Source organism: Oryx dammah, unplaced genomic scaffold (assembly GCF_014754425.2).
Source record: "Oryx dammah isolate SB20612 unplaced genomic scaffold, SCBI_Odam_1.1 HiC_scaffold_18, whole genome shotgun sequence".
NCBI classification, from domain to species: Eukaryota; Metazoa; Chordata; class Mammalia; order Artiodactyla; family Bovidae; genus Oryx; species Oryx dammah.
In genome coordinates, this window is record NW_024070202.1 from 89278310 (window position 1) to 89298156 (window position 19847).

Sequence of the window (19847 nt, forward strand, 5' to 3'; positions counted from 1 at the left end):
GAACTCCTTCAGGGATTCATATAATTCAAATGGAGAGGACTAGTTATTTTGTTGGGAGTTTACAGAATATCAATTTAAAGGTAGTACTTGAATATTTAAGTGTTTTAATCAAGATGTATAAATATTTTATTATTCTACTATACTGTAATTTATTAAAGAAATTAAGCCACACAGATTTAACCAAGTTCATTTTTTAAAAGGAGAAAAATAAGAATTCAAAGTGCTTCACATAGAATTCATGGTGCTTCAGAGGTCAGTGTTTAGATGAAATAGAGGACAAATGTGTTGTTTTTTCATCTTTGGTTCCGCTCATAATTAATTCCTCATGGGAAAACCTGTAACTCTATATGCTAGTTAAGAGGTAAATTTTTTTTAAGTAGTTTCTTCCTACTCTGCTATTTATTCATATTTTATAAATATTTGGAAGTAATTTGCATCTCTATCTGAATATTAAAAATACATTTTTGAAACATATAATATAGTTTTATGAATCATACATATAAATAGTACTGTTAGGGAAACTTCTTTGTAACATAGTGGTTTCCAATCTTAAAGGAAAAGAGTCAACTGAGTGAAAGTCACTCAGTCGTGCCCAGTTCTTTGCAAGCCCATCGACTATAGAGTCCAGGGAATTCTCTAGGTCAGGATGCTGGAGTGGGTAGCCTTTTCCTTCTTCAGGGGATCTTCCCAACCCAGGGATCGAATCCAGGTCTTCCATATTGCAGGAGAATTCTTTACCAGCTGAGTCACAAGGGAAGCCCAAGAATACTGCAGTGGGTAGCCTATCCCTTCTCCAGGGGATCGTCCCACCCCAGGAATCAAACCAGGGTCTCCTGCATTGCAGGCGGATTCTTTACCAACTGAGCTACCAGAGAAGCCTTAAAGGAAAATAGAATTTATAAAACTATAAGGTCAATTTTAAATCGTGCATAAAACCAGTAATTGTGTATTTAAGGCAATTAAAATATTTATTGAATCTTGGTTAAAAGTAGATTGACAATGAGGTTAAAGAATAAAGTGTCATTTATTTGGTGCTACTTGGTGAATGCTTCTTAACTACAACTCTTCTCACAAAACCACATACAATATACTTTCAGTCACAACTCAAACAGAAAATAGCCTACAAAATCACATGGCTATAACCAATATACAGTGATTATATTTTTTAAAAGAACGAAAGTAAGTTAGCAATTAATTAAGGTGCAGTCACTTTTTTTCAAATAAAATATTAGCACCATACCAGATAAAATGATCTAAAATTATTGGCTTCCCATACTTCTTAAATAACTAAATATAAACTTCTTTTTCAAAGCACAAATATTAATTTGCAAAATCAGTTCTACCAGTAGTTAATATTTTTCTTCTTTGTTTTTTTCTTTTGCATTTTTTCCCAGTAAGGAAAAATAGGAGTAAAATCTTTCACAGGGTATGAAAAAAAAAAAGAAAGAACGAAAGCAAGCTAAGCCCACCCAAGGCTGTGCTCACTCCTTCAGCAATGAGTTCCAACAGAAGCAAAGGTGGACATTTCCCGGCGTATGGTACTGAAAGGTGAGAGCTCCAGTTCTGTGGTGTATTCGTTGTCATTATCATCACTGGTCACCGTGGACGACTTCTGAATGCACTCGTCACAACAGCAGCAGCAGCAGTCCATAAAGGCCCGACTGAAGGGTTTGCAGAGACAGAAGAGGAGGACAGGGGTGACACAGGACTTAAAGAACAGAAGGAACTGGCTGATGATATTCAGAAGGTCCATGGTCTGCTGGGAAACCCCTGTGGCCATGTAAGCAGTCACAATGTTGCAAATGTTTTCAGGAATAATGCAAAATCCATATAAAATGGTCAGAGCCACGACTGTACAGTTCATCTGGCTTTCTAGCTGAATCTGTCGCTTGTTCCCCCGGGTACAGGCTTTCTCGGCTTTGCGGATTTTCCTTGCAGTCACTAGAGAGCAGGTGATGGTGAAAAGCGTGGGCAAACAGAAGTAACAGCCGAAATACCACCAGAGTCTAGCGCTGTCGTAGGTGAGGGCTAAGACATAGATGGTGTCGGGGAGGTCGGGGGAGATCTTGATGACGCAGCGCTCGGCAGGCGCTCGCCCGCTCAAGCCCACGTCCTCCTTACTCAACTGGCGGAGCACCACTTCCGGCAGGGCTAGCAGGAGAGCGCCCACCCATATCACAGCAAGTTTGGCGGTTGTGGAAGAACAGTTTTCTATCATTTCATAGTACATCTGGACGTTGGTGGCCGCCCGGAAGCGGTCTATACACAGAGCACATAAAGTGAAGGTAGTGACTCCCAGAGAAGCAACCTGCACAAGGAAGATAGAATATGTTTATCCTGGGTCATCTCTGAAAGATCAAAACATTAGGCAATAAATACAGATGGACGAAAAGTACCCCCCAAAAGAAAAGAACAATTTCCTGGAATCAGGCGTGGGTAACTATTGTTGGTGACTTCTGATGAATCATGGAAAGGACAACAAATAAAAATAGAAGAAAAAAAAAAAAGAAGAAGAGATATAGTGGTTCTGGGTCATGGAGCCAAAAAATATTAAAGCTGGAAGGATGCATAAAGATCAGCTTACATCATGGACAACCAAGAGAGGTAAGGCGGTTCTCAAAGTCACAAGATAAGCAGAGTAATCATCTGAGAGCACCAAATTTACTCCACTGTTTGGGGTGAAATTAATTTAATGTTTAATAAATGAAGTCATTATTTATATATTTAAACAAAGACAATGGATAGGAGGTAAACTGTTCCTGAATGTTCAGATAAAACAGGAAACTACAGAAAATCCCTTAAGTGAATGGGCTGCTTTGGGGTTTACCCCAAATACCTACATTCAAATGGGCTTCCCAGGTGGCACTAAGGGTAAAGAACCCACCCGTCAATGCAGGAGATGTGGTTCCTTCCCTGGGTTGGGAAGATCCCCTGAAGGTGGGCAAGGCAACCCACTCCAGTATTGTATTCTTGCCTGGAGAACCCTATGGACAGAGCAGCCTGGCGGGCTACGATCCACAGGGTCACAAAGAGTCAAACACAACTGAAGTGGTTTAGCATGTAGGCACACATACACACACACACGTGTGTGTGTGTATATATACATATGTATATATATATATAAAATTAATATACATGAATGTCTACATTTTTAGGACTCTAAAGGACCATGTTGACAAAAGGAAAACCCTTCGTCCGAACAATTTCAGCACTCAAAACATTAACTGTTTACCTAATACATTTAAGCTGTCACTCTCCCTAGAAAAATAGAAACTTGCCTTGTGGATTCTATGAATTCCAATGGCAAATAGCCTTGCTTCTTATACACTACATATTAGTATCTACTAGTTCTCATATGGAAAATAAGGATACTGCATGCATGTCCTGATTATTCTCATAACTATTGGTAGAGACAGTCTGAAAGTGAGATAAAATGAGGGGTTAGCTGTATGAAAAGCAAAAATGAAGGAAAATAGGAATAATAGAGTCTACATCAGAGCAAATCAAGAGGTCATGGTTAAACTTTTAACCACAGTTCTTTTACTACAAAATCTTCATGAAGTTTTCCATAAACATCAGCATAAATATCAATCTAATATGCCTGAGTCATCTCTACATTTACCTTTTTAAATTTAACTTTCAACTTAATGCGTTGTTCACCTTAATAGAAATATATTTTTCATTTATGCTAGAGACTCAAAATAATTTTAAAATTGAAGTCCATACTGTGCAACTGTCCTAAGAACAGATTATGTTTTATGTCAGTAATTTGTTAATATCACATTTTGGAAATCTAAGAAGAATGTGTCATTTTCTAAAGGTCTGCATCAAACAGTATTATTTGGAAATTGCTGTATTTTCTTGCACAGATTTTTGGAAGTTTTTACGTATATATTAGCTCTGCAAGTGTTTTGAGTCCTCTCTCTATAAGATTGTAAAGCACAAACAAACAAAAAAAATTCTCAGGCTACCAAATGTACAAGAGTCCTCCTCAAGACTTTCTGCACCATCATCACTGAAGCAAATCATATGCATATTTCCTTGTCACCCTGTTTCCACAGTCAGTCCAGAAATACAAAGCTACAGAAGTTTATGCTCTGCAGCCTTTTTAAATTATGAATAACATTTCTATTAAAAGGACAACTTGGCAATATGAAAATACTAGACTCTGAGAAGAAGCAGTCTCTTAGAGGCTCACAAAATCTATTTGCTTGGTAATTTTCTATCATTACTTACAGAGAATACACAACGCACAAGAGATAGTATCTTCTCCCCGATTGATCTCCATCATTTTAAATCTAGAGATTTAAAATCTGAACCAACTACTACAGGAGCTATCATTTGCATACCTATCTCAAATCTGTTAGAAAGCATTTAATGTGAGGTAACAGCAAAGAGCAAATGCATGTAGGTGGACAGATAATAAAACAGGTGTGTCAGATTATCAGCTCCTTGGATACCATAAACTTTGCTGCATTTTCATTCTCAATGAAAAGATGTTCACTGCTTCAAAAAGCAAAAAAAAAGGGGGGGGGGTATAGATTTTGTATAACTCATCTCACAAGATTAAAAAATAAAAAATTAAGACATGTTAAGCAGGATTTACATGTGCCTCGATTTTTTTCACTCAGGAATCCTTCCACATTTTATTTTATTTGAAGATGCTCAGTTCTTCAACCATACTCCTGAGAGCTGCAGTACTGAGGACTTCAAACATATTTGATGTGTAGTGCTCTTGACCACGATTAAGGGAAACTTCTCAGTTGTCATACACAAATTTCAGGAAATTCCTGCATCTAGCTTTCTACTTTCAAATTGTTCTCTCTGATCAAATTCTCTGCAATTAAGATCCAGCTGAAATGAAGTAAACCATCCAGGAAGGTCACAAGAGCTACAGAGAGTTGTTAAAAGAACCTCTGAGACAAACACCTCCCCAAATACAGACAGCACTAACCACGCAGTTGCCAAGAGCAACTGCATCCCAAATGCCAGTCCTAGATAGCTACTCTCTCCTGCTGCCACTGCCTGCAGTGTTATTACTCCAGATATTTTTCTATAAATTCACTTATGCACTTGAAACATGACGTGAAACAGCGAGAAAGGCACGAGGTCCCCACTCAGTACTTTCCCAAGTTATTTACAGGAGGCTGTAAACCTTTGTAGAGAACTAACTGCATGCCACAGAAATACATGGATAAAAATCAGTTAGACAAGGAGTGGTGGGCTAATTTCTGTTTACTCAGATATGGAATCTATCCATGTAATTAGAATTGCTAAATGTTGGGGTAACATTTGGCCATGAAAAGATTTCTATCACAATTTTTAAATATACTTGTTTACATACAGCTCATTAGAAATTCTACCAAGATGAATGGTGCAATTATATACAATTATAAAACTGTATCATGAAGGCTGGATCTGTCTGCATTTAATGACCATATCTGATTGCTAAAATTCCATATCACTAGAAATATGCTCTTGGGAGTAAAGCTTTAAGCGTTAGCTTAGATGGTTAGTTCTTTGAAGCCATATTCTGAGAGATAGAATGCGTGAGATGCAATCTCTTATTAATTAAACTGCAACAGGAGGAATAATTAACATCAACAAAAGCAGAAATGTAAACACTTTGAATGGACAAGATGGTTAATTCCGAGAATCAAGATCAAAGGAAAGGTGGAAGCAGAAACCTTTAACTATTTGGGAAAAAAATATATCATTTTGAGGGGATTGGCATCAAAATACAGGCACTAGAGAACTGAAATAAACAACTCTGAAATCTTTTCTTCCACCAGCAATGGTCTGCTTTTCTTTGTGTCCTGGAAGAACAACAGCAAATGTTGCTGCCTAGTCAGCATCTCGAACAGTGAGGCTGTGGGCAGCTGTGGTCACCTACGGTCACCTGCAGTGTTGCTTCAAGGGACCGCAGAGGCACAGGGCATGTGGAGACCCTCACGTGGGAAAGCAGCAGTTCCACTGCACAAGAGTTCTCCCTACCATTTAAGGTTCTAACTCAGTACAAACATCCAGCTGAGAGGAAAGTACTGTCTTCAGCTAGTACTATTTTAAATCCCTGTTCATTCAAAATGATGTGAAGAAAGAGCACATGGATATGTTATGAAAAACAGTCATCTACGAAAATCCTGTGGTAGCTATAGCTCCACTTCTCAGAAGCTTCCTGCAGACAGGCAAAAAAGAAACCTTTATGAATGAGGTCAAGCTGTGAAAGTTTAACTCATACCAAATAAATAGTATATTTGCTAAACCCTCTGGTAGACATCAGTGATAACACTGGTGGGGAAAGAAAAGACTGATGGACTTCCAAGCAAAAATTCTTTCATATGACATTGAACCCACATGCTTAACTATAGTGAAGCAACTGGAATACACTGATTTTTATAAAACAGGAAAATTTCTAACCAAAGTCATGACAACTGTACTCTCGCCTAACTTACATTTTACCTCAGAAAGACAAGTGCATCTATTTATGGGCTGTCCTTTGTACACAAGTAACCCTCACAACAAGGGCATCATTGTTAAGAAAACCCATTCATTCGGGCCATGAATGATAACCCATTATAAGTCCATGGTGAGAGACCTAACAATCAGTCAGGAAAAAAGCAGGAGGAGCACAGGGTAGAGTTTCCTGTGAAACTCTAAATGGCTTGAGCTTGTGTCTCTGGCTTCCTCTTGGATTTTCCATAATGCATCTCCTCGAAACTCTCAGGGCAACTTCCCCACCAGAGACACTTTTTTGAGCAACAGTGTAGAAACCATGTTTTTCAAAGCCACTGTTTATCATCACTGTTTATCAAAGCCACTTTATTCATCACTATCAATGTGATGGCCTTTATCAAAAGGTCTTCATTTTGGAGCACATGCTAATCACGATCCTGTGGCAGTAACACGCTTGTATTAGCGTTTCCAAACCAAAATACAGAGTGAGTAGGAGAGATGTGTCTCAACCCTGGCAAGGATGCACAGGCCTCTGAAATGAAACAAAGCCCTTCACAGGCACTCTTCCACAGTCAAAAAGAGGGCTTCTTACTTTTATCAAAATCACTGAGATTTAATCTGATACAACCACATATCATACTTATCTATTTATTTCAATTGTGCCCAGCCTATTTCATCTTTACATGATTTCCAGTGTCAGAGAAAGACAAGTTTCAAGGTATCAACTATCATTATTGCTGCATTCTCAACTTTACTCCCTCATTTTTAAACTTGGTAACATGTTCTTACTAAGTTAAAAAAAAAAGAGACTATTTTAAAGTCAATATATCATCCTAAAATTTGTATTTATCCTTTTATCATTCCTACCTTGACATTCCTAACAATTCCAACTTTGGACTTCTGTAGAAGTACATTCCTTTGCAGTTAAAAAAAATCATTTTGCTACAACTTATCTAAAATGTTATAATTTAAATATAAATATGCCAATGCTTATTGGTAAAAAAAAAAATGCAACTGAAGCAAGTTTAACATCATTTGTCCTAAAATGCAAGCCATCTATTAGAATGAACAGTTCTTAAGGAATTTATGAATTCCAAATTTATTCTCAATAATTAGAAATTCATTTCAAAATGTAGTATTTCCCACAAGCCCAAAGTCTAGATTTCAACTCTTAATATTATAATGTTGTTTCTAATCAATCTTAAAATGAACTGGAATTTCTGTTTTTCACCTAGGGGTTCTGATGAGTTTCCAAAGACCAGTAACAAATTTTCACCTGTTTTTCCTTATGAATAATGACATTGCACCATTGCATATCGTCATGTTGTTGTTGTTCAGTTGCTAAGTGCTGTCTAACTCTTTGTGATCCCATGGACTGCAGCATGCCAGGCTTCCCTGCCCTTCACTAGCTCTCAGAGTTTTCTCAAACTCATGTCCATTGAGTCTGTGATTCCATCCAACCATCTCATCCTCTGTTGCTCCCTTCTCCTGCCCTCATCTTTCCCAGCATCAGGATCTTTTCCAAAGAGTCAGCTCTTTGCATCAAGTGGCCAAAGTATCGGAGCTTCAGTTTCGGCATCAGTCCTTCCAATGAATATTCAGGACTGATTTCCTTGGTTTGATCTTCTTGCTGTCCACAGGACTCCTTGGACAGCTAGCAGTCCCTTGCACATGGTGGTGAACCTAAGCTAAAGACAAAATCAGAACTGGCCTCATCCACTTGTTGTTAGGTAATTATGATTTGAATGGCATTGAGAGAACATATTTAAAGACAACATTTCTCTGTTCTTAATCAAAATCCCATTCTGGGTAATAGGTTAAGAAGTAATACCCTTTCTTTATTCATCCTTCTTATAAAAGACATGTATCTCTAAATGTCACATCTTACTGTGAATCAGTTAACAGATGCTTTTCCTATATGAGAGAAATTTGAACCAAGGAGAAGTAGTAGAGGTAGGAGGAAAGTTCCCTGAAGGCAGGAAGTGATGAGAAGGGTGTGAAAAATGGCAGCCCCAAGTACAGTCATAGACCTAATTGAAATGACTCATTCTAGGCTAGGATCAAATCAGTGACCTTGGCCTCGTTCATGCTGTGAACCACTCAAGTGTGCTGATAGATCACATTGAAAACCATCATAAATTCACAAGCTGAAAGTATTCTATCTCAAGAATAAGTCTGAAACTGTGATTATATCCGGTTTTTATGGAAGTTTTATGGAAAGTGTCTGTACCGACTTTGCAAATAGAAAGAGCCCATATTTGAAGTTGTAGCAATTCCATTCTCCACTCCACCTTGAAATTTTAGAAGAGATCATCTCTTCTGGCACAAATAATACCATTCTCATAAGGATACCTAAGAGTTAGTCTTGGCAACAAGGTTAATTATGGGACCCATGGTAGGAAAAATGACAGAGGATCCCTGGAGGATGGGTGCAGATGTGCAGTGTCAGAGACAAACCTCAATGCACAGTGGTCTACGCATTCTTCTCCCCACTTGGTCCACATCCCAGACTCAGAGCCCTGTGCTTCCAGTGGGATACCATTAAACCTAGGACTGTAGCCTGCCAGGCTCATTTGTTCATGGGATTTCCCAGGCAAGAATACTGGAATGGGTTGCTATTTCCTTCTCCAAGGGATCTTGCCAACACAGGGATCTAACCCAAGTCTCCTGCATTGGAGGTGGGTTCATTACTACTGAGCCACCAGGGAAAGCCTACAATTCACGGAAGTGCTATTAAAGGTGGGACCCTTCTCTCACGGCCCATGTAGTACAAGGGTGGAGGACAAGATAGAGCCTTACTTTCTCAGCCTTGGGTAGACTCAGAAGCTCAAATCTATTTTGCTTTCACATAAATATTTACTTCTTTTTCGCTGTTGAAGGATATTTTGTTGATATAACCAGATACTTTGAAAGCCCTCAAAAACTGAGGGTAAGCCCTCAAGTTGATTGTGGGTTTGAGGGATGACTCCAATTCTCCATGCTTCCATTTTCCCTGGCTCTATAATAAGGTGTCAAGTATCTCTCTTGTCAGCCTTTCTTCCCAGGTCCTCTAAGGTCAAATTAAACAATTGGTATGTCTAAGAGATTTTCAGAAGAAAAGGACATCATTTAACATTCTGCTACTGCACTGCTAAATAAACCATTCATTTAAGTACAATTTTAAAACTCAATTTACTTAATGTCTTTATGACTAATAAGAATGACTAATTCCACTCGGAAATGGTTATCTCAGGCATTGTATTTCCAAATAATAATTTAACATTTAACAATATTTAGAATAATTCTGTATTTTAAATGAAATGTCTAGGACAGTCATATCTGCTGAAATATCTCATATACCTCATATCCTAAGACAAATTGAAAAAACAAGAAAGCAAGAATTAATAGTTGTAGCTTTTCACCATGGCTCTAGGCTGTACATATTTATGAAAACTAACAGTAAGAATACGATTGAAAAAGAATGAAAGGGAACATAGTTTTCACTTGAATTTTTTCATCTTTGGAGAGAGGAAGAACAGTTATGAGATGACTGATTCCAGGGCCATTCCTGAACCTCCATGGCAGCTTGTTTAAGGCCCTCTTATAGTATTATCACACTATATAGCACGTGGTTTCACTTGTCTATAATAGCAGTAACACATCTATGTTACTGAACTCTGGAAACTTTTTCCTCTCTTTCCGTCCTGTTACCTCCTAACTTAGTGCCTAACATATAAGAAAAGCCCAGTAAATGTTTAATGAATGAATGGATAGTAAATAAATGAATGAATAATGACATCTATGGAAGAGGACTATAGAAAATAATGAATTATTCAAGCTGCTCTTTAGTCCTTATTGGGTGCTGGTGTTTTGTGTATAATTCTTAAAAGCTGAAAGCCAACTGATATCTCTAGGAGGCAAGTAAAAAAAACCTATATTCTTGTTTCTACTTCATTGGCAAGCTTTGCAAAAGAAAAGCATTCTTATAATCAATTGTTAAGGAAAGTATTTGAATTTCACATTTGATTATTATAAAACTTTCATTCCTCATGTGTATGAAAAAGCAGAGACATCACTTTGCCAACAAAGGTACATATAGTCAAAGCTATGACATGTATGTAGTCATGTACAGATGTGAGAGTTGGACCATATAGAAGGTTGACACATGAAGAACTGATGCTTTTGAACTGTGGTGCTAAAGACTCTTGAGAGTCCCTTGGACTGCACAGAGATCCAACCAGTCAAACCTAAAGAAATCAACCTTGAATAGTCATTGGAAGGACTGATGCTGAAGCTCCAATGCTTTGGCTACCTGATGTGAAGAACTGACTTATTGGAAAAGACCCTGATGCTGGGAAAGATGGAAGGCAGGAGGAGAAGGGGACGACCAAGGATGAGATGGTTGGATGGCATCACAGACTCAATGGACATGAGTTTGAGCAAGCTCTGGGAGATAGTAAAGGACAGAAAAGCCTGGAGTGCTCACAAAGAGTCAGACATGACTTAGCAACTGAACAACAACATTTCTCAGATGGAACCCAAGTTCAATAAACTTCATCATACACTGTTCATGAATTGAGTTATACATAGGGGCAAACTATTTTTTTTTTTCTTTTCTGGTTAACTCTTTGGAGTTATCAGCCAAATATTTCTCTTACATGGGAATGTGAAAATTATTATACGGGATTAATAGGAAGTCATACAATATTTGTTAAGTACCATTCTCACTCAGTGTGTTTATTTTCCCTGAGAACATTATTAGTAACTTTCAAATGGCTCTCAAAACTGTGTTCTTCCATTTAAAAGTCCATCAGTATAACTAATTCTTCTCCAGGGGATATTCCCTACCCAGAGATCTAACCTGTATCTTCTGCCTTGGCAGGCAGACTCTTTACCTCTGAGCCACCACAGAAGCCCATTGGCAACCCACTCCAGTATTCTTACCTGGGAAATCCCAAGGACAGAGGAGCCTGGTGGGCTACAGTCCATGGGGTTGCAAAGAGTCAGAAAGGACCTAGTAACTAAACAAACCAATATCAAATGCAATTGTCAAGCAAAGTTACTATCTGCTGTGATCAGCATGGTAGTACTTGAATGTAGGAGTTCTAGGGAAATTTGTGTAGAATAGCATACCTGTATGACAATATAAGGGCTTCCCAGGTGGCGCTAGTGGTAAAGAACACACCTGCCAATGCAGCAGACATAAGAGATGGGAGTTCGATCCCTGGGTCAGGAAGATTGTCTGGACAAGGGCATAGCAACCCACTCTGTATTCTTGCCCAGAGAATTCCAAGAACAGAACAGCCTGGCAGGCTACAGTCTAGGGTCACAAAGAGTCAGGCAGGACTTAGCAACTGAACAACAACAACAAGGATTCTCTCATGGCTTCCCTGGTGGCTCAGTGGTAAAGAATCTGTCTGCCAGTGCAGGAGAGGAGGGTTCTATCCCCGGGTTGGGAAGATGCCCTGGAGAAGGAGATGGCAACCCACTCTAGTATTCTTGCCTGGGAAATCCCATGGACAGAGAAGCCTGGCAAAAGGGTCAGACACAACTTAGCAACTAAAAAAACAACATATTATTCAAAACCTCCAACTGACATCCAAAGAGAAATATACATTTAGCAGCAGATCTGGATCAGATGATACACTTTACTCTGGTCAGCTTTCATCAAGTAATGAGCAAAGAGCTGTTCCAGTTGCCACATTCAATGCCTGAGTTATTTGGCTTTCAGTTCAGTCACTCAGTCATGTCTGACTCTTTGCAACCCCATGAATTGCAGCACGCCAGGCCTCCCTGTCCATCACCAACTCCCGGAGTTCACTCAGACTCACGTCCATCGAGTCGGTGATGCCCTCCAGCCATCTCATCCTCGGTCGTCCCCTTCTCCTCCTGCCCCCAATCCCTCCCAGCATCAGAGTCTTTTCTAACGAGTCAACTCTTCACATGAGGTGGCCAAAGTACTGGAGTTTCAGTATCATTTTTAGCATCATTCCTTCCAAAGAACACCCAGGGTTGATCTCCTTCAGAATGGACTGGTTGGATCTCCTTGCAGTCCAAGGGACTCTCAAGAGTCTTCCCCAACACCACAGTTCAAAAGCATCAATTCTTTGGTGCTCAGCCTTCCTCATAGTCCAACTCTCACATCCATACATGACCACTGGAAAAACCATAGCCTTGACTAGACAGACCTTTGTTGGCAAACTAATGTCTCGGCTTTTCAATATGCTATCTAGGTTGGTCACAACTTTTCTTCCAAGGAGTAAGTGTCTTTTAATTTCATGGCTGCAGTCACCATCTTCAGTGATTTTGGAGCCCCCCCAAAAATAAAGTCTGACACTGTTTCCACTGTTTCCCCATCTATTTGCCATGAAGTGATGGGACCAGATGCCATGATCTTCGTTTTCTGAATGTTGAGCTTTAAGCCAACTTTTTCACTCTCCTCTTTCACTCTCACTTGTTATATCTTTTTTGCCTTTTCATACTCTTCATGAGGTTCTCTCAAGGCAAGAATACTGGGGACGACAGAGGATGAGATGGTTGGATGGCATCACCGACTCAATGGACATAAGTTTGAGCAAACTTCATTGCTCAAACTCCATTGAGCTGGTGATGGACAGGGAAGCCTGGTGTGCTGCAGTCCATGGGGTCACAAAGAATTGGACACGACTGAGCGACTGAACTGAACTGAAGCATTTGTTAGATCCCTAGAGAATGGTATGGTAGAGAGCTCTTCTGCCATCCTCCTACTGCAGTCCACACCCAAACCTCCATATGCAAGCCACACATATACTCTCTCTCCACAAACAACTATTGCTTGGAGAATAGTTTTTTGTTTTTTGTTTTTTTTTCTGGTGACTCTCTGATAAACCAGTTTAAAATGATGTATGTTTTAGGATGGCCACCATCCACTCAGACTTCCTTCTCTCTTGTCCCCCTTTCCTACCATTTCCTCTACCCTTGGTCTCTATGGGACTTATCACTAGACCACAGAGACTTCATAATCCTGGAACAGAAAGAGAGAAATTATCAACTACAAATGTTCCCACTCACAGTAACATTAACTATAATAGAACTCCCTTTCTAGAGATAGACTCTGGAAGCTCAGTGTTCTCCTTAAACTTTATGTCAACACTTTGAAATAAAAAAGAAGAGTTGAATGCAAATTGCAAAGACCTATCCTTTCTGCTGAAGAAATACCTATTTTTCTATACAAACAGAACTCTCCCCTAAATTCTTCTAGCTCCCTAAGATGATGTTAATACTCAAGCTGAAGAAGAAAGAAGTATAGTAGAGAAGCCAATGAAGGCAAAAGAGAAGATAGAGAAAATCTGTAAAGATCAATCAAAATGAATTGTGGTGAAAATTTTAAAATAAACACATTGAAAAAGGCAAAAACAACTACTAGAAAAATGGTAGCTCAGACATTATAAATCAATAGCGAGTGTGTGATGGGGAAAAAAAAGGAAGAATAGCCAACAAATAAGAAATATAAAAAAGTAAAAAGTAAAGAAAGGATCAAATCTAGATAATAAAAGGAGATGAAATATCAAATAATTTTCAGAGTCTTGCGGCCAAGAAGAAAAAGATTCATAATGAGGGCAAATTGTGGAAAAGGTTTTTAAAGATATTTGTAATGTGCTCCCCAATCTAAGACACTTTGTAGTTGTTAAGAACATAAAGTACAACCTATATATGTGTATTTGATTAAGATAATCATCTTTGGCACATTAAAAAGTGTAGTTGTCCCACATTATTGCAACTTTTTAAAATTTAATGAGCTACCAACTAGGGAATTTACTGTCAGTTTATGGCAAGGAAGATGAAATTTAAAAATATAATAGGCTATAAATTTCATCATAAAACAAATGAAGTCAACTAGGTTTATTTTTTTTTTCCTGTCTGTTGGATTCAAAAGTCTTTGTAAAAGATAACAAGGAGCAGAAAAAGAAAACAGTTACTGAACACTGTTTTGCCTCATAGATTTTTGCCTAATAACCAAATATCAACATCAAGTGTTGAGACGAAGGGTCTGGTTGCCATTGACTACTGTATATACTTAGGAGGGTCATTTCTCTTCTCTGAGTGTCATGTTTCATCTTTAAAATGAGGAGATTCAGTTAGAATGTTACCTGGTTCTAATTCAACATGATAATTCAAAGGTCACTGTAGTGGATGCTATTGTTCCCACACAGATTGCTTCCCCACCCAAAAGTCCTTTAAGGAATGAAATGCTGACTTCCCTAGCTGCTGGGACTATTGGTAGCTGATGGCTCTTAGCTGCATTCCTCTATAGGATTGCCCTTGACCAAAGAGATCCACCCAGCTCAAGGTTATGCCCCCTTCCTGGGAGCAACTTGCATCCAGTGACAGGTCCGTAAGGGCTGGGTCCTCTGGCCTCCATTCAGGACATCCCTGTAGAACCATCCCAGCCCTAGAGTTCCTGTGTTGTCTGCTGAAGTCTTTGTGACATTTGCATCACAGTTCAACTTCCCCGTTTTTTCCAAGAAACCCAACATGGAATAGGCATTAGATCCCTCTTACTTCTGTGAAAATAGCAATGCCTCTTAGAGGCAGAAATGCTTTATTCTGAAATTTGGATTGTATTTCTTGCACTCATAATCAGGAACTGTGGAGCTAATACTACTGTCTGATCACAATAGTGATCATTTTCACAGAAAATGATGAGATATTATAGAATTATTTCAGAAGAACAGGATTAAGTATGAGTATAGAAACACTAAATCTTAAGGTCTTTATTCATTACTCTAACAGTGAAAATGTATATTACAGTTTAATTTTTCAAGAAAAAAAATGAATGAATCTTTACTTCAAGCCTTTGCTTCTCTAGAGGAAAAAAAAAAAGCTCTGTACCAATAACTAAAAAAACAGAAAGGGCTATGAAGAAGGGGAAAATACAGAGTAAAAAATGACAATAATTGCTATTCTTAAGGAGATGAGAATTAAATTTAAAAACTGAATACAAATGAAAAAATATATATTTTCTAAAATCCTCAGAATTAGAGAAAGAAAATTAGAGAAAGAAAATTAAAACACATACATAATAAATACCATCACTCGAAACTCATAGGTCTCATAAAACTCACCAAAATTTGACTAGTTTTTTCTGATCTTGAATGAAATTATTTTAAAGTTTGTGTGTTTTTTTTAAAGAACTTTAGTTTTTTTTTTCTTTCCCAGTTTCTTTTTTCTGCCTTCTTTATTGTTTTCCCTCTTCTGTATGAAGATTTTATCCTGTCCAGTACATTTAAAACAAGCCAATATGCTTTCCTCTTCTTGGAAGTAACTCTCCTATTTACTTACTAGTTTACTTTTGTCTCTTTTTTGCATATGTCAATTTCTTCTGCACTATTTAAACAATCAGAGAAACCTTACATTGAAACTGACCTTGAAAAGATGACTAGTAGACACATATTCTCTTCCATAAATTTAACTTCCTTCTCTGCAATTCAAAAATGAGCTGTCTTCCAAATAAATTAGATGTTTCGGAGCTACTTGGAGCTTGGCAACAAGAGAAATCCTAGATCTTGGTAAAGCAGCAACAGCTGATTTAGCAAGCATGCAATGATCCTGCAGCTGATCCCTGCCAGGATAGCAGAGGGTCTTATTTACAGCTTCTTGCCTTGGTCCTTCTAAAGTAGGTACTGTTTAATGTTTACTTTTCCCCTAGCTCTGGGCCCTGGAACAATGTTGAACATAGTGTCACTGGCCCTGGTGCCAGACAGGATCAGGGGCTCTGGAATATTTAGTTTTTCTTCTTCTGCTTCCATAAATGAAATGGGCAGTCTGAATGGAGGAAATCAAGGGCCAGCTGGCTAAAAACACCACTGGCAACAAAGCACTTGGGCTCCATCCAAGAGCTGGTGTTTAAAGAGAAGCCATCTAAAGAGCAAATTCCAACTACCAAAATAACGGTTAAGGACACTAGCTGTAGGATGTTACAGTAAAATTTTACTCAAAGATTCTCATTTCCAAAGTTCAGAACCTGTTAAGTGTCCCCTATGTCTTAAGAAATTTTCTAGTCTTAGAAAAGTAGTCACTCTGTTACACCCTAACAAATGTCAAATATATACTATATACTTTGAGAATGTTCAATAAATTCTGTGCCATGAGGTACAAAGTGTTATTTTTGCTTAAGGTCATTCATACAAAATAAATAAAATGGTTACAAAATTGAGGAATGAAAACAGAGGGACAGAAATGACATAAGAATATAAGAATTCAGATGGGATAGCATGGCAGACAGCCAGACCCTAAAACTAATTTGGGAAGTTACTAATGTATCGAGACCAAGTGACAAACAAAGAAAAGTAGATTTCCTTTTTTAAACAAAATATTGCTCAATTTTTTATATTTAAGGACAGAATTTAATAATATTCTTGGGGAATAAATCATATTGGAGCACTAGAAACCTAGTAGATAAATGATATAGGGCTTTATCTCTGCTAGGGTCTAATAATGACAGTCAAAGACTGATTATTTATTAACCCTAGAATCTGACAGTCTCCAAATATATATATATACACACACACACACATACACACACACCATAAAACACCATATTCAGAGAAATACATTTAAAACCTAAACAATCCTATGTATAATGAGATCATAGTTATTTCCCAGTTCAGGAGCAGATGAGTTTGAAGGTGACTGGACAAAGCCTGCTCAGGTCCGCCCCCCACACCCAGTGTATAAATGCCAATGTATAGACATGATTGGCAAGAGAAATGGGGAAGAGACTCAGGAAAAGTGCAGGGCTTCAGCAGCCAGGTAGGTGTGTGGAGCAGCAGTCCTGATACTATAAATCCCAGAAATGCATAAAGCCAGTAGCTCGAGACCCCCCTGGACGGCATTACCTCTATATAGGGCACGATCTTGCAGGAGAAGTCCTCCAGCAGCCACTTCTTGGCCAGTTCATGAAAGATGACCAGCGGAAGGCAGAAGAAGATGACGAGAAAGTCCCAGAAGGCCAGGTTGGCCAGGAGGGAGTTGGAGATGCTGCGCATGTAGTAGTTGTGGCACACGAGGCACATCACCGCCAGGTTGCCCACGATGCCGGTCCCGAAGATCACCACGGACAGACACATGACCGCGTAGGCTCCGTACGACTCCCGCGTCAGCGGGTAGAAGGGGTTCTTCAGTCGCAAGTGTGGGTGCGTGCTGTTCCCCCACCGGGGACCCCCGCGTTCATGAACTCCTTCAAGGGAGGACCCATTCTGAGCCAGCGCCCTGCCAGGGGGTGCAATCGTCCGCCCTTCGTACCCCGACGGCCCATGGACCGTCTTGGGTTGGGGGTCGTGGTGAGAACCTTGGAGTTTCCCGGCTCTCCTTGGCCAGTAATACAGGTCGCTGACTCCGGGTTCCTTCCTCGCACTCTGCTCCTGGCTACGCCCAGAAAGGCCAGCGCCTTTGGGACCCTTGTCCTTCTCCTCTGAGGTGTGAAGGAAGAACTGGAGAGCCGTGGGGTTCCCTCGCTCCAAAGTTTCAGGGGGCTCCTGACCCCGGGCACCTTTCCACCTCCAGGCTCCAGGTGGCCTAGCCGGAGGTCCCGAGGGCTCAGCTGCCGACGCCTCCGCCCCTCTGCCCACACCTGGGTCACCGCCGGGACCGGCCGGTAGGTCCCACGGGGGCGCCGAGCGCACCACTGCCTCCTGCTCCTCCTCCCTGGGCGCACGAGTTGGCAGAAGGTCTCCTGCAGAATCTCCTGGTCCCCAAGCGTCCCTGCTGCGACGCTGGATCAGTGTAGGTGAACAGCTTTCTCCCAGACAATTTTCCTTCCTGGGCGCAAGGGCGGACCCGAGGGCAGGAGAAGCGGAAACCTTGATCAATAGCAGAACCAGCAGCCGCGAGGTGCGGACGAGAGGTGCGCCCGCGGCCCGCATGGCTGGGCGATAGCGCACCCAGCAGCAGTGGCTCCTGCTTAGGACCGACACCTGCTGCCTAAGTTGCCGCTGAGAGTTAGGCACATGTCACATACTAACCCCCGCCCCGGCAGCGGGGGACGGGAGATTACGGGGATGTTGGGGGATGGGTCTTGGGGGTCACAACCCTCCCCCTCTACGATCCTTCCTTGTTTGGCGTCCTGAGCATTTCTCAGTCAAATCCGAACCCGGGCGCTACGTATCCCCAAGGTTCAGGGAGGGACTCGCTGCTCCGAGTGGCTGACCTTGAAAACTTGCAACCAACACCTGCTTGATGATTAATGTTGCGACTGGGAGAAGCCCGGACGAAGCTCCGCGCTCCTCCCTGCCTTTGGGGTGTTTGCCTTCGCGGTAACAGTTGCTCCGCCTATTTACATCCTTTCGAGGCGGCTCTATCCAGCAGCAAGCCGAAGACGCTCAAGGGAAAGAAAAACAAGTTGCCCTCCGGATGCCTAGGAGCCACAGTCCCGCTCCCGCTCGCTGGAAACAGGTTGCTAGCTGCCAGACGCCGCTCAGATGCGCCCGGAAAACTCTGCCCCACCTAGCCCCGGCAACCCGCGAGGCTGCTGCGGACCGGGAGGCGAGGGTTTGGAAACCCGCGGCCACTGCCAAAGTTGTTGCTCCTCTCGCTCAAAGTTGACCAGGGGGCGGCGCGGACTGCTGGGCGGCGCGTCCCCGCGGAGAAGGGAATCGGTGGTGGAGGTGGGGTGGGGAGGGCTGGCGCTGCTCTTCGGTGGACGGGGCCAGCGGCCGCAGGAGCTCGTTGCGGCGACGGCGGGCGCAGCCCGGGCGGAGACTGTGGTGCCTGGAACCGCCGCGGGCGAGGCGGTGCATGGCTGGAAAGGGGGGAGGTGGCCCGGCCTCTCCCCGCCGCTCCAGCCGCGGCGCGCGCCCGCGAAACCCAGTGCTCCGCTCCTCGCCTCCTCCCCCTCCTCAGCCTCCTGCGAGAGATTCTGGTTTGTGGGGAGACGGGATCCCCTGGTGGCTTACGACTCACTAAACCCACACACGTTTCATTCAAGCCCTTTGTAGCGGCTTTCACACGTAGAAGCTGGAAGCGGCGAGAGAACAAGGGCGGAGACGCGGAGCCTGCGCGGCTGGAGGCTAGGGGTGGGCGGGACATGTTAATTCCCCAGATGTCGGAAACCAGCCAGACCGGTCCCAGAGCCAGGTTGCGGGAAGAGAGAGGTGAGAGACCCGTGCGTTCGCTTCCAATCGGCTGTGGCCCCTGAGCTTGTTCAGGCCTGGGTCTCGGAGGGAGTGGTAAGGTGAGGCGCTCACCTCTTTAGGTATTCCCAAGAACTGAGGATGGGAAAGAAAGGATGCTCAGAGGCTTCCATCACAGAGAATGAGCAGTTTGGGGAGTGGGACGCAGAACGGGGATGCTCAGGATGCCCCATGACCTTTAACCATTCTACCTTTAATACCTTGGGCTTCCCAGGTGGCGTTACTGGTAAAGAACCTGCCTGCCAG

The 19847-nt window shown here is 41.5% G+C and overlaps 1 protein-coding gene across 1 annotated transcript; it reads right to left on the reverse strand.

Moving 5' to 3' along the window:
- Positions 1-1005: 1005 nt before the first annotated feature.
- GPR37 (G protein-coupled receptor 37) lies at positions 1006-19007 on the reverse strand. Its single transcript, XM_040259563.1, has 2 exons — positions 17310-19007; positions 1006-2308 (listed from the first exon to the last, which is right to left on the reverse strand). Exons 1-2 carry the CDS (start codon positions 18333-18335, stop codon positions 1490-1492), a joined length of 1845 nt encoding a protein of 614 aa, XP_040115497.1. The 5' UTR covers positions 18336-19007; the 3' UTR covers positions 1006-1489.
- Between the last annotated feature and the right edge of the window lie 840 nt (positions 19008-19847).